At 35.7% G+C, this 16385-nt stretch overlaps 1 protein-coding gene across 1 annotated transcript in view; it reads right to left on the reverse strand.

Annotated features, from left to right (window-relative positions):
• The window catches only part of CFAP47 (cilia and flagella associated protein 47), a 332513-nt gene that overhangs the window by 9775 nt on the left and 306353 nt on the right, over window positions 1-16385 (reverse strand). Inside the window, exons 61-62 of the mRNA XM_054566336.1 lie at window positions 4541-4712; window positions 4-165 (exon numbers count right to left, since the gene is read on the reverse strand). Of these exons, the coding sequence (XP_054422311.1) occupies window positions 4-165; window positions 4541-4712 (334 nt within the window). The remainder of the gene's footprint in view (window positions 1-3; window positions 166-4540; window positions 4713-16385) is intronic.

A 16385-nucleotide genomic window follows, 5' to 3' on the forward strand; every position in this document is an offset into this window, starting at 1 on the left:
TACCTTTTCTGACCTGACAGACAGAACGTAATAACAGATTCCTTCAGTAAACCAATCCCTGCAATATCAATGACACCATCCACTTCAGGGTCATCAGCAATTAACGTTATGGGAAAGTTCCAGACCCCATCCGTTTTGCACTCTATTCTCAGTATAATTTGAGTCCTTGAATAGAAAAAGAGATTGTAATGGATACTACAGGATAACAAGCAAAGAGAATACAATATAGCAGATGAAAATCTAAGGTGAAAAGTATAAGCAAACTTTGTGGTGTCTCTAAAAACATTGGGACTATTCTTTTTTTTTCTTTTAATTGTTCAAATATTTTTGTCTCCATTTTCCCGCCACCACTTTGGGACTTTTAATTCTTAAAAACCGTAGAAGACTGTTAATTACGCTTTAGAAATAATTTTTAGGTCACAGGTTATATTATCATTCTCCTTTTACAGTAATTATTTTGTAGCACATCTTATTTACTCTCTAGTTATTTAGTAAAAGTCAGGAACATCTGTAGACCTGACTCAAAATTTTCTGTGACCAGAAGAGGAAAGGTTGGCAAATGGTTCCAAGTATTATGCTAATAGATGTTCCAAATGGAACTTTTCTGTTCAAAATGAAACACTGTAAAGTTTTTTTTCAACCCTTTCTTCACCTACAAAAATAATACTGTCTGTGAACACTTAACAAAGCCCCATAACACTGACTTATACTAAAGCTTTTAAAAATTATATTGTAATTGATAAAGATCACACACACCTTATACACTAACATAAAATTGGGTGACAGTTGAGTTAATGAAGAGAGTAGAGATAGCCTTTCTAAGCCTTTGTGCAGAAGGGTGGAGGCAGAGTAGTACCTGAAGTTGAGGAATGGTTACCTCTTTGCTTGCTTGGAGTGGAAATGACTCACACATGTTATGATGTGGCAATATCACATGTCACACTGGACAAAGAAATCACAATCCTCTTATGGAAAACTGTCAGGAAGAACAGTTCTGGGGACTCTTAAGCTCTTTAAATAGCTAGCCAACCATTTAGGGACTAATTGGACAATATCTTACCGATTTTGAAGCTGCACACATTAAACCAGCAATTTCACTATTAGTAATTTCCCCCAGAGATAAGCATCGAAGATTTCAAGTGATATATATGAGGATGTTCATTTCTGTATTATTAATATGCCAAAAAACTGGTGCCAAAAATTTAAAAATAGTCCTTCCATAGAGTGCCGATAACAGTAAAGTACATTGCATTGAAACAGTGGACGGCCCATAATGACTGATACAGCTTACTGAACATGTATGCAAAGTGTAAACCTTACACTAGTACTTCTTTCACACTCTCCTGCCATAGTAAATGAAACTATTCCTCTCAGCACTATTTCAAGAACACTCTTTCAGTAACTGGTCTCCCTGCTTCTAATCTTGCCATCTACGAAGGAGGAGAGGACTTCCATAATTTCAAGCTATTGTTTTATTTTGTTTTTTCTTATTTAACTCTGTATCTACCTTTGAACCATCCCAAATCCATATGGAGCAAGGAATGGCAGAAATAAATGAATATGCACATATATGCACAAAATAGAGTTGTTAAATAACAACAGATCATCACCCAGAACTTTTATGAATCATGTGCACAAATTATCCTAAATCATTCCTCCCTGCCAATTTACCCTTCAGTCATTTCCAATTGTTTCTATTGTAAAAAACAAATTCATAGCCTCAAGACACTATGTGATCAGATCCTGGCCAAACTCTCCAAAGTTACTTTCTCCTTTGCCCATGCATTAGAGAAACACTGGCCTCCTTACTATTGTGTTCATGTCAAATGTTCTCCTGCATTTATTTCAAGATCTTATCTATGTCTTTGTTCAGATATCATCTTTTCAAGGAATCTTAACTGTCCACTTACCTGATATACACCCTTCATAGCTCTCTATTCCCCCTTGTTTATTCTCGTCTTAGGACAGTCTGAAATGTTTTGGTTACTTATACATTCTCTCTTATCTATTATACTCACTAGGCCATTTAATCCAAAAATGCAGGGGTGTTTTTCTTTTTTGTAGATGCTAAATGATTTTTGAATAAATGAATGAACATGTTCAAATGAACGATGTTGACTAATTTCATTCAGCGGACCAATTCTTTGAGTTAGTAGAGGCCACTGAGACAGACTTTTTGGCCCATAGCAAGGTATACAACTCAGTTTCAGGGATGATCCTATGAACTACTTTATGGCCAACACTGTGGATTTCTAACAATGTACACGTGTGATATTTCTTTTTCTGTCTCCTCCAAAGTCTATAAAATTGAACTTTGGTTTCTCATTCTGTTCATCCCTTGTGCAAGTGAAAATTTCCAGGAAAAAGTTGAACTAAGATAATTACTATTTCTAAAGATGTCCTAAGACAAATGATATCTATCATATCACTATTTTTTGAAAAAGTTTACATCTGTGTTAAATTAGAATCATCAGAGAGATTCATGACAATATTAACTATTGCTCTCTTAAGTATTTGTATTAAATCCTTGATTTTTATTGGGGAAAAACGGTCAAGAACTTTAGGAATAATATTCCTATTTTATTTCCTTTCTAAAACCACCATTTAGGGCCTTGACCATTATTTTTATTATGTACAACACTATTCTGTGAAAGGATGGATGCTAAAAATTACGTTGTATTTGCTATTGTAAAACATGTTATATTTTCCTTTTACCAAAACATGAGAGTTTTTTTCTTTTTTACCTTGCCAACTAGGAATAAATAATTGAATTTAATACTTATTTTAATTATCTAGGTAAAGCATGGTTTGGGTATAATCATATTTTGTTCCTTTTTTTCATAGTTTAGAGTATTGATTTTATTTTAGTTTTTCTCATTTAACTGTGTGTCTTGCAGTGAACCATCCTTAATATATATGGGAGAAAGAATGACAAAAATAAATATATTTATAAATGTATGCACAAAATAGAATTCTTAAACTACACAGAACATCACACAACACTCACAAAAACTTATGAATCATGCATACAAGTTGTCCTTAAATAAGTTTCTCAAACATTCACAAAGAAGCTTTAAATCCACAAAATGTTAAATGAGTATAAATTCACATTGATTCTGCTCATATTCACTAATGATAATATTTTCCTCTTCTGGTTGTTGCTGGTAATTTGCATATCACTAAATTAACACAATACAAAGCTAAATGTATAAAAATACTGACAAATAAGCATAGGAAATTATGAAAATGAAAAAGAAGACAAAACAGGGTTATGTCAATCTTTATAGGGTACTTTCTTCTTGCAGCTTGATTTTATCACTGCCTCATGAAGATGACCCTGGTATCTTTTAGTTACTGGACTACATATTCACAGCCACTTTAAATATATGCCTGGCTATATCAGATACATAGCTGAACTACAGAAATGATTAGAAGCACAAGTAATACTTTCAATTGTTTTTTCATTGTCAGGCTGTATTTTGTATTTTGTGCATACTGTGGTTCTGATCAGTATCACTGCATTAAGATATAAATAAAACCCTATTTCAGATGTGACCTATCCCACAGTATTTGCAGGGACTAAGTATCAGTTGCCTACAAAGTAAATATAAAGACCCTGGATGAGGCTTCCCAGTGGACAGACATTTAAAGTTTGCTATTCTAACAGATTCCAGTATAACCCTCTTAAACATTACTAAACTACGTGCAACATTATGGCTTTAGGGGTAATGACAGAAATTGCAACGTTAGAAAGAACATAGTTTAGGATTTTTATCATTTGAACTGGTTTTGAGGAGTATCAAGAAACATCATGTTGCCAATGTATAATGCAAAGTCAGTATTTCTTTTTTCTTTCTTCATTTTTTAAAAAAGATTGTATTTATTTATTTTTAGAGAGGGGGAAGGAAGGAAGAGAGGGAGAGAAACATCAATGTGCAGTTGCCACTTGCGCACCCCTCTACTTGCGCGGGGATCTGGCCCGCGACTCAGGCATGTGCCCCAGACTGGGAATCAAACCAGCAACCTTTTGGTTTTCAGGCCAGTGCTCAATCTTCTGAACCACACCAGCCAGAGATCTTTTTTCATTTTTAAGACATTTTTCATTAAAGTATAGTTGGCATATGCTGTTCCATCAGTTTCAGGTATACAATATTTATGATTAGACATTTAGATGTGATCACCATACTAAGTCTAGTAACTATGTGTCACCATGCAAAAGTGTCACAATAATACTCCCTTTCACCTTTTTATTTTTACAAGGCAGACTCCTGTCTTTTGTTAATATTATACCCTAATGACCTTAGGGAGGTCACAATTCAGGAAGGGTATCTTAGATTTCTAATCATTTAGACTGCTTTTCCTCATCAGACACTTTTCACAGCTTGATAGCTAGAAAAATAATCTAGCTCAAAATATTTACCTCAACAGCATTAAATAAGTAATGCAATCCAAATATTAAAAATATGGAAAGAAAAATAAACACTAGTTTAAAAGAGTAATAATATTGTTTAAGGAAAAGAAAGGATAAAAGCAGGTTTACCTCAATGGTCTCTTTGGTGAAAATATCACATTGAAGTCCAATGTTATCGTCTGAGTCTTGACATTGTAAGATCTCGTCCTCAAATATATAGACACAAAGGGCTCCAAGTAAGACTTCACCTCTTCAGATTTATATAAAATTTCATATTCAAATTCACGTTTTATCGGTAAAACTAGGAAAATCAAGATTGAAATACATTTCAATTTAATTAAATATGTATAGAATGGACATCAGTTACATGTCAACACTAATCATACACAGGTATTTAGAGGGAGGGAGAGGGTAGATGTTATTTGTTGTGTTTACAATACTTAGTGTATTACCAGGTAAATAATAGTACTCAGTATGCTTTTGTTAAAAGGTAAATAAATAAATGAATGAATATAAAAAAAATCACCAAAGATAATTCCCACCATCCTTAAACCTTTAAAATTCAGAATTATAAAATAAGAAATAGCCAAATGGAAATGACTAGTCAATATTTACTGTAAAATACAAATAACATGACATGCTCTATATAATAAATGTAATAAAAGTGTATAGACATAATTTATAAAGAAAGATTTGAATTAAGTTTAATCAATATTAACAAGAGGGAAGGGGGGGCAGGGAAAGGGAAGGGAAGGGGAAAGTCAAGGAACATATAGCAAGGACTCATGGACAAAACCAAAGGGGAAGAGCTGAGGGAGGGAAGGTGGGAGGGGGCAAGGGAAAGAGGTGGGGGGGGAAGGCAGAGACAAATGTATTTAAAAAAGTAAATAAATTAATTAAAAAAATAAAAAAAAGTAATAGATATAAACAATAGCAGTGGCAGGCATTCAACAGATACTCAATAAATATTAATCTATTTGCCTCTTCAAAAAAAAAAAAGTTTAATCAATATTAAAACAGTATCCCAATCTATTAGGGCAGGAGTTTCAAGTTTTAGTTTATTTTGCTCAAAGAGAAAGTTCTTCATGTTTTAGTCTCTGAGTATTATAGACAATATGGTTAACCGTATTTTCTTAACTAGTCAGTTACCAAAGGAAAAGTTACAGCAGGGTGTGGTTAGGTACATTGTGAAAAAAAAGTCAGGACTGGCACATAGAAGAGAAGCACAAACATCTATTATATTTACTCTCCACATACATGTAAGCAGCCCAAATTCCAAGTCAAGGAGTTTGTTACATGTGGGTCATGGAAGGGAGGTCAGAGAACCATGACCTGGTCCACAGGCAAGCTAATTTCTAAAACCCATCTCTAGTGTATAAGGTAAAAGTGATCTTTGGGTATACCAAAGTGATGGCCACCTGGCTCTAAGAAACCCTAACAGAAACCAGACCACCTTCCAGATATAGGTGATTATAATTTCTGCAATAGAACTCTGAAAAATAGCTTGGGAATAACATGCCCAAGTCACATTTAATAATTACTCAGCAAACCTTATTAATGTAAGATAACTGACCCACACCCTTACAAGATCTCTTTTTTTTTCTTTTTCCACATGTAAAAATAAATCTCTGACCTTCTGAATTGCTGGTTTTCATCCTGTTGACAAAGCGGCAATTGTTCTTATTGGTAACTGTTCTTTGCTCTAGCAAAATAGTAGTCTACATATATTGTGTCTATTTATTTTGGGGATGGGATGTGGAAATGTTCTATAGGAAGCCATATTCCATACAGAGAAATGGAATTTAAGAAATTGAAGAGTGTTTAATGAAATTCCCATTTCAAGAAGCCAATACTGTAGTTGAGATCTGCATCCATTTCTGCTTAATTACTGAAGCCTTCATGGGAATGGTTGGGTCAGAATGATGATATGAAAGGAGAAGTTAAACTTAGTTTCAGGAGCTTTGAATGCCCTCTGGGGAATCTGTCACTATGGACGTTGTAATCCCAATCCTCAAAAGATCCATTGGTACAAAATACAGAAATGCTTATCAGCTAGGGGATGGAGAGTGGACGTGAGGCAAGTAGAAACCACATGAGTATATTTTTCAAACTACACATATCCCCTTTGTCTATAACTTGAATATATTGACATGAGTATCTAGGGGAGAGGAACAGAATCAAGTTGGACAAAATCATGATAAACTGACATTCTGTATTGTGTCTTAAAGCTGCTCTGTTGATTCTCTGCACTTTATTGGAAAAATTATATTACCCAGTAAGAAACATGCCTCTTGCTATGTTCCTATTTTGGAGAGAACCTATATAATACTTTCATGTGGACTGGGTTGATAAGAGGTAAGTTACTTAGGCCAGTGTAAATTAATTATCATCTGATCGTTAGATGAAATTATTCTCTCATCACAAGCATAGCTCATAACTTTAAGAGACTAATTACACAATTCTAAAAGAAATGTGTTTTAATAAATGTAGCTTTCTATAATACACATCACAATTTCAAAGTTACAAGTCAACAGTCCTTGGGACTAGTGTAACAATTTTTTCAATATTGGAGGGAAATTCTGTCCTTTTACAGCAAACCTTAAAAAGACACTTGAATTCATGAGATTAATAATAAGGATAACTACATATTTAACTTCAATTGTGTTTTAACAGGTATGTCAATATTTACTAACCTCTGTTTTTTTCTATCTTACAACATAAAATGGTTATCCCGTGCTTGTTTTAAAGCACCTCCCATTTTCAATTATCTCCTATTCTCTGAAGATTTGCATGAATGCTAAGACCTGTAGATTTTGCCCCAATTAAACTTTCTAGCTTTGGCTAAATTAATGAACATGAGGCAGATAGTTTTGTTCCCACATCAAACATTTAAACATACTTTAAAAACATAATATTTTTCTTATCATTTACTCATTTCTTTATTCATTCAGTGAATAATAATTGAAAGCTTTCCTTGAAATGATGGTTCTTGTCCTCATAGAGCTTATGAGTGAGAGGAAAGAACAGCCAATAAACCAGCAGTGATATCATTAGTTTTAAAAAATATTACTGTGATAATTGCTACTATGGAGAAGTAAAGGAGGCTATGAGAGCAGAGGTCCTGAGGAGGAGACCAATACACCAAACTGGAAGGCAACAGGAGCTACCTGGATGTAGAGAGAAACAAAATGCCTCCTAGGCATCAGAGAAGCATGAGGAAATTTTCCATGGTAGAAACCAGCTCAGCCCATTTGAGGAAGAACTTATGTGGGTAGAGCAGAGAGAATGGAAAGAACATGTCAAGAGGTAAAGCAGATGAATGCTTGGTAGTGAGGATTTGGGACTTCTAAGAATAATGGGATGCCACTGAATGTTTTAAGTATGGAAGTGATGTGCTCAGTTAATGTATACTGAACAGAAGGGGATTAGAAGATAAGTTACTGAAGATTCTACAGTAGTTTAGTCTAGGTTGTGACTGGACAGGAGAGGAGTTTGTACATTAAGATCAAGAAATGTGTCCTGACTGCTGAGGCTCAGTTGGTTGGGCGTTGTTCTGCAAAGCAAAAGGTTGCCAGTTCAATTCCCAGCCAGGGCATATGCCTTGGTTGCGGATTTGGTCCCAGGTCGGGGTGCAGGCGAGGGGTAACCGATTGATGTTACTCTCCCTCTCTTTCTCCCTCCCTTCCCCATTCTCTAAAAACTAAATAAGTAAAATCTTTAAAAAGCAAAGAAACACCCAACTATGTATAAAGTGGGAACTATGTGAGTAGTCATTAACTGGTAACTAGAATCACTGTTTATCAATTCAGTACTGTATTCATACCCTTAATATATACACAGAATATTTAATCAAACAGGTTTCAGAGAATTTCAGAGTATCATATATCTACATCTATCTATCTACATATTTATCATGTCATTAAAATAATAATGATAATAATCATTTGGGTATGCCAGCAAAGTCATTATATTGAACAGAAGACATACGTGTCCAACCCAAATATTGTCCTTGCATAATGATCATTCAACAGAATGCCTGTATCATAGTACCAAAAAATCATGCAGTGGGAGCTCCGTTGGCCAAAGGTTTCTGTTACTAGGGTGAATTTTCTCAAGACACCTGACTAAATTTTATTCAATGTGGAAGAATATCAGTAATTAAAAAAAAAAAAAGAGCTCTTGACTGAATGTGCTAAATAATCACAAAGTAGTGAATTATAACAAACTTATTTGCAAAATAGATTTTGAAATTACTCATTATTATACCACATACATTTTAATCTATAAGAAATACATTTTACAGCAAAACAAAAGGGCCTCAATTATGGAGAAATGAACATCAGAGTATAATAAACACTGTTATTCCTCTAAATTTCTGTGATGCTCTTTATTAATAATAGGCATATATATTTGTTTGGCAGAACATAATAATCACATAAGGAATGAATGGTGTACTGTAGACAAGTATGAAAAAGAATGAAGACAACAAGGTATTCAAAGAAGATAGAGGAGATAGAAGATAGAGCTATTTACTTTGAACAGATAATGAAGAATATGTCATGGGCACACTTATTATTTTTATAAAGTTGCATATTTTAAGAGGAATGACAGTTACATGTTTCATTCACTTTAATAAGGTAATTTAATAGATCAAACATGTTGATTAACAAAATAACTATATTCCTCTGATATGACTGCAAGTACACTGTTCTACAAAATGAAAATTAAAGGAAGAAAGCGGCCACATGGCAGATGTTTTTCTCATCAGAAATAAAACATAAAGGGATTAATTTTAACATAAATATTTTAACTGAGCTTTTAACAATTCACAACCAATTTCAGACTCTGTCCAAGATTTGGGTGCCATATTTTTGTACTTTTTTTGATAAAATATTCTTTTGCATATTAATGATAAAACTCACTGAATGACATTGAGAGGACCATGTTTCTATCCCAAAATATCATTTGCCAGTAAATAAGGAGAGGCCGCTAGTACATCACAATCATAGAATACCTAGCTAGAGCTTAATTTTTTAAAAAGATTTTATTTATTTTCAGAGAGAGGAGAAAGGAGGGACAAAGAGAGCGTAAGAAACATTGACATGCGAAAGAAACATTAACTGGTTGCCTCTCACACCCCGCAACCAGTGACCTGGCCTGCAACCAGGCATGTGCCCTGACTGGGAATTGGTTCACAGGCTGGCACTCAATCCATTAAGCCACATCAGCCAGGACAGAATACCTAGCTAGAGCTTTAAATGCTGATAATGTTACTATCTAATACTTAATGAACACTCACTGAGCAGCAGGTACTTTGAAGGATTCTATACATTTCCACTTAATCTTAAAAAATATCCTATGAAGGAGCTACCATTACTATCTCCATAGTTGAAGAAACTGAGTTTATAGAAAGGTAATGTAATTTTCTCAAGGCCCCACAGAGACTAAGTAGAAGAACTAAGCTGTCTGACTTCAGACTTCACAACCTAGAATATCAGGCCTTTCCTATGGCACGATGCCAAGCAGTCATCGTCAGCATCAGCATCTGGAAGCATGCAGGACATAACCTGTACAATAGGTGTGGTAGCCCTCAGGGCAGAGATCTGGGTCACTCAATACAGATTCTGGTCACAGGAAGAGAAGCAAACAATGGAGAGAAGGATAGCCACTGAGATAATAAGTTAACAAGGCTAGTCATGAACACAGTAGCAGATAAAATTCTCCAACTGAGTCAACTGGTAAATGCTGCTGACAAGTTGAAGAAGCTCAAAACACAAATCTGAGAATCAGATTAGACATGCTAGAGAAGGCTGCCCATTTGTTAAGGGCCATATCATTAGAGTAATTAGGACAGAAGCCTTAATGGAGTGAGCTGAGAAGGGAAAGTAAAATAAGGAGAAACCAACCAAAGAATCAAGTTGAGAGGCTAATGTGGGGCCATGGAGGACCTATGTGAGGTTTATCAGGGCCTGTTTGTGATTACAGACCAAACCTGAAATGGGATTTTATGTATGACATGCAAAAAACATACAGCCTGACTGGCCTAGGGTTAAAAGAGACGAGTGTAACATATAAGTCAGCAAATAAGACACACAAAAAAAGACCACAGATTAAGCAAATAAAAATAGCCTCAAGTGGCAGAATACCTGGGAAGTAAAAGGAAGAGGCATGAATCTGAATGCCGTTAAATGATAAAACCACTCTCACAGAAAAAGTCCCACAGAGAAAGTCACTGAACTACTCCTCAGAGAGACACAAAGAATGCATGGACCAAAAGCCACTTAGAAAGAAATACAATTAAAAGGGAAATTCTCCCCACAGAGAAGAATCTGTAATGTTATGAAGTGACATTGCAAAATACAGTGTAAATATCCAAGTATAATAATATCCCAGTAGAGCAATACCAATAATACAGGTACATAAATCCAATATGTTAGATAGATGTTCTTTGAATTCCAAGTCTGTGTCTTGCTCATTTCAGCATCCCTGGGGCTCAGCATAATATCTGGCAGCAAAGATGCTCATTAGGTTGTTGTTGCATGAAGAAGATATGAAAGTGATCAATCCTAGTTAATGCTATGCTGTGTTTGAGGAGTAGGGGAAGAGAGAGAGAGAGAGAGAGAGAGAGAGAGAGAGAGAGAGAGAGAGAGAGAGAGAGAGAGAGAGAGAGAGAGAGAGAGAGAGAAGTCCTGGCATTTTGAAGCCTCGATGAAGCTTCATAGTTTTATTGGACTCTCTGGGAAAAAAAGATTACGATAAAGGGAGAAGGATGGAAAGAAGAATGGTGGAGATTCTTATCTCTTACTTACCATGTTTACACAGACAGGCCTATTCACTCACAAGAAGGAAAAATTTAGGAGGAAAAAAAATATCACCATCAATTTGTTTCCTCCCTCATGACTTGTCATCAGAGGAAAAGTGACATATCTGATGAGTGTATTTGGGTGAAGGAATGGAACATGAGCAGAGGACACCCTTCTGTTCCTTTCCCAATGTCTTGAATCCAAGATGCATACTTTCCCCTCCTCCTACACAGAGTCTATAACTGGGTAGTTCGGGGTGAATGCACTCAATTTGGTAAAAGGTATTAATAAGCACAAATCAGTCCCTAGTACCAAATCATTTTCCAGCCCACCTTTATAATGAATAAAGATAACCTTTTGATCTCAATCTGCTGTATTTCAACATCTACTTCTCAGTAAACTCAGACGAGGGAATACAGAATATAATCAATGATCACACTGAAAATTCCACTACAATCCAAGCCACAGAATGAAGTGCTTTAATTTACACCATAAGGAGCTGAAGAGACATTAGAAAGTGCAAAATGGCACAAAGAGTACGACTCTGTTGGCCACTATTTGTTGAGTAAACTATAATTATACACATGAGGAAGAACAGCTGGTTTGTCTTTGCATGTACTAAAGTCTAAAAACAGTTTTGAGATTTTGTGGTCAGGCTTGTCCCTTCATAAAAATATAAGTAAGAATGGAAAGGCTAGTAGGAGTTTTGCAAAGAGTATAAGCAACTTGGTTACATCTTTGGAATAAGGGTAGAGAAAGGAATCAAGTTATTACCCAATGCCTTTAAGGCAGGGGTCCCTAACCTTTTTGGCACCAGGGACTGTTTTCATGGAAGACAATTTTTCCATGGATCAGGATGAGGGGGGTAGATGGCTTTATAGCCTGCCACCAGATGCAGCTTAATTGTCACTTGCCACTCACTGATAAGGTTTTGATATGGGTCTGCAAACAATTGATTTATTATGGCCTCTGTGCAGCCAGATCTTTCTGCTAATGATACTCTGTATTTGCAGCTGCTCCCCAGTGCTAGCATCACCACCTCAGCTCCACCTCAGAGCATCAGGCATTATATTCTCAGAAGGAGCTCACAGCCTAGATCCCTCCATGCACAGTTCACAGTGGGGTTCACACTCCTATGAGAATCTAATACCACTGCTGATCTGACAGGCAGCAGTGCCCAGGCAGTAATGTGAGTGATGGGGAACAGCTGTAAATACAGATGAAGCTTCGCTCACTCACTGCCACTCACATTTTGCTGTGTGGACCCGTTCCTACAAGGCCATTACCAGTAACTGGCCTGTGGCCTGAGGTTTGGGGTCCCCTGCTTTAAGGAATCCAGCCAAGGAAGAGGTGAGCTGATTTATCAGATATTCAGGAACTATAAAGACAGAGAAAAACATTAAAGTTGAGGGAAAACTGAAAAAACTCTACCTCTGGATAGCAGGGCAAGTTTCAGGATAGAAACATTCATAAATTAAAATGTCTTTATCCAAAAACTAGATGAGCTTCTTGAATTTGTTGGTACTGAAGAATGAAAAAGCTATTATAGAGGAAATGATAGGAAGAGAGATGTCTGCAAACCTTCCACATAGTTTCAATATTAAGTGTTATTTTTCATCATGAAAAGTACTGAAACAGTGAAATATGAGCCATATCAAAAGGCATATTTTGTTTTATTTATTTATTTATTTATTTATTTATTTAAATTAATTTATTTACTTTTTAAATACATTTGTCTCTGCCTTCCCCCCAAATATGACCAGCAACACTGAAAGGAAAAGAAATCAACAGAGACAAGAGGGAAGGGGGGGCAGGGAAAGGGAAGGGAAGGGGAAAGTCAAGGAACATATAGCAAGGACTCAGGGAAAGAGGTGGGGAAAAGGCATATTTTGAAAAATTGTTTGGTAGAGACTGTTTTCCTAATATAATATGACTTTAAGATCTCCCAAAATGATGTTGGCAGCTTCCTTATAGATCTTGCTTATCTTGAAGGAAGTAGATTTTTCCAGGTAATAAGATTTAACAAATTTCTATTATCATTATCAGAATTATAATTTCTTTAGCTTGCAACCTAAGAAGAACACAACTTAAGCAATTTAAGGTAGTAAGATCTTATTAAAATGGTTCCTCCCCCACATACAGAGCCATAATGCACTGAGGTGGGTTGTCCTGCCCTGGTGAATACATAAGACTCCACCCCTTACAACATAACAGGTGCACCAAGACAAAGAAATCTGGCCCAAATGAAAGAACAGACCAAAACTCCAAAAAAAGAACTAAGTGACAAAGACATAGCCAACCTATCAAATGCAGAGTTCAAAATACTGGTCATCAGGATGCTCACAGAAATGATTGAGTCCAGACACAAAATAGAGGCAGAAGTGAAGGCTATGCAAAGTGAAATAAAGAAAAATATACAGGGAACCAGCAGTGAAGGGAAGGAAACCAGGACTCAAATCAACAATTTGGAACAGAAGGAAGAAATAAACATTCAACCAGAACAGAATGAAGAAACAAGAATTCAAAAAAATGAGGAGTGGCTTAGGAACCTCTGGAACAACTTTAAACGTTCCAACATCCAAACCATAGGGCTGCTAGAAGGAGAAGAGGAAGAGCAAGAAATTGAAAACTTATTTGAAAAAATAATGAAGGAAAACTTCCCCAATCTGGCAAAGGAAATAGACTTCCAGGAGGTCCAGGAAGCTCAGAGAGTCCCAGAGAAATTGGACCCAAGGAAGCACATACCAAGGCACATAATTAAATTACCCAAAATTAAAAATAAGGAGAGAATCTTTAAAGCAGTAAGAGAAAAGGAAAGAGTTACCTACAAAGGAGATCCCCTAAGACTATCAGCTGATTTCTCAAAAGAAATCTTACAGGTAGGAAGGGGCTAGAAAGAAGTATTCAAAGTCATGAAAGGCAAGGGCCTACACATCCAAGATTTCTCTATACAGCAAAACTATCATTTAGAATGGAAGGACAGATAAAGTGCTTCCCAGATAAGGTAAAATTAAAGGAGTTCATCATCACCAAGCCCTTATTATATGATATGTTGAAAGGACTTATTTAAGAAAAAAGACGACGACCAAAAACTATGAACAGTAAAATGACAACAAACTTACAACTATCAACAACTAAAAAATAAAAACAAACTAAGCAAACAACTAGAACAGGAACAGAATCACAGAAATGGAGATCACATGGAGGGTTATCAGCGGGGAAGGGGAGGGGGGAGAATGGGGGAGAAGGTACAGGGAATAAGAAGCATAATGGTAGGTACAAAATAGACAGGGGGAGGTTAAGAATAGTGTAGGAAATGGAGAAGCCAAAGAACTTATATGTACAACCCATGGACATAAACTAAGGAGGAGAATGCTGGTGGGAGGGGGTGCAGGGTGGAGGTGGTAAAGGGGAAAGAAAAACGGGACAATTGTAATAGCATAATCAATAAAATATACTTAAAAATGGTTCCCATATATACAAGGATTTCTTTACCTTCTTCCATACTTAATATCATAGCATCATCATTTTGTCTTCAACAGGATAGATTTCAAACTGAATTAAGGTTTGAATACTCAGCTATTAACATTCACTCAAGCATAGGAGTTGACACACCGAAGATTTCACTTCAGAAAGGGACTAGATATTCACTATGGTACAGTTACTATAGGTTGGCTGCTTATTAAAATGACAGTCTATTTTTTAAATACATATCACTTATTCATTTTTAGAAAAGGGGAAAGGGAAGGAGAAAGAGAGGGAGAGCAATATCGATTGGTTGCCTCTCGAATGCCCCTAACGAGAGACCTGGCCCACAACCCAGGCATGTGCCCTGGCTGGGAATCGAACCAAAGACCTTTTGATTCACAGGATGATGCCCAATCCACTGAGCTGCAGCAGTCAGGACAGATAGTGTATTTTAATTAAAAAAATTATCACTATAAATTGGCAGCTGTGTTACATATTTAAACTCATGTTAATCTACATTAATATTTTTATCCATGATCTGCATAAATAATCAGAATTCTATTTCAGTATTGGTTACTGGTTAAAGAAAACAAAGCCAACAGGGAATCATTTATTTAAAGATCACATTTCCCACATTCCTCCAAGGCTACTACATGATTCACTAAAGCAAAATCTGTATCTAACTTATAATGATGTCTTTTGAGATAAATGAAAATTGTTTGCATTAGCCTGATTTCATTATTAAAAGACAATTTTTTAAGGAGTAATTGAATAGGCTTGTAATAGAAAATTCCCTTCTCATTTGAATTTATTTCATTTTTACAATAAATTTAAGGGGTCTATGATTAAGTTGTCATTTCTGCAATTATAAAACTAAAATTCAAAGAGAAAAAGAAATAATAAATTAACATAATTAAAAATTTAAAATCTCATTATGCAACCTAATAATAGGATTAGTATCTCCTTATCTCACATAGCTTACAAAATCAATAACTAGTCAATGACTAAAAAAAAAAACATTAGTGTGAACTAATTGTTTTATAATTCCAAAGATTTTATGAAATACACTGGACATTTATAAATACTCATTGCATAAGCCTATCTCCAGTTTTTAAAATACTGCCTTCCAAATCTTTTTTTGTTTTTTAATTTTATTTTTAAATCATGTTTATTCTATTACAGCTGTCTCAAGTTTTCCCTCTTTGTCCCCTGTGCCCATCTGGCCCCACCCCCGGCTCCCACAGTCAGTTCCCAAATCTTACAGCAAGATTGTATATGGAAAGATTATTGACATTTTTGTAATCCATTTAAAAAATATTGACTATTTCCAGACGCTCTTCTATATTTACTTTAAGAATGCTTGTTTGCAAATAACACAACCCTACTTTGAATGATGTTTTGGAAGTTACTGAGGGTGTCATGAAATAAAAGAAAGGACTGATTGATCATGACTGAGCCACATGTAGGCAGAGAAAGTAGGCCTGAAAAGGGAAGAGAAAAACAGATATGCAGAGAGAGAAAAAATACTCCACAGCCTTACTTATTGTGGCACCAGCAAAATGAAGAGAAACAGACTTTCTGTGTTCTGACTACAAAAGTTTTGGGGGAGAGGGAAAACTCACAAGGCCAACCTCCATTAGATGCCTCCTGTGAGCAGGGGAAGACTATATGACTGAAATATTGTAAGGATTATATGGCTAGTA

The sequence above is a fragment of the Pteronotus mesoamericanus genome, unplaced genomic scaffold (genome assembly GCF_021234165.1).
Source record: "Pteronotus mesoamericanus isolate MK-2021 breed Mesoamerican mustached bat unplaced genomic scaffold, CSHL_Meso_final contig_173, whole genome shotgun sequence".
NCBI classification, from domain to species: domain Eukaryota; kingdom Metazoa; phylum Chordata; class Mammalia; order Chiroptera; family Mormoopidae; genus Pteronotus; species Pteronotus mesoamericanus.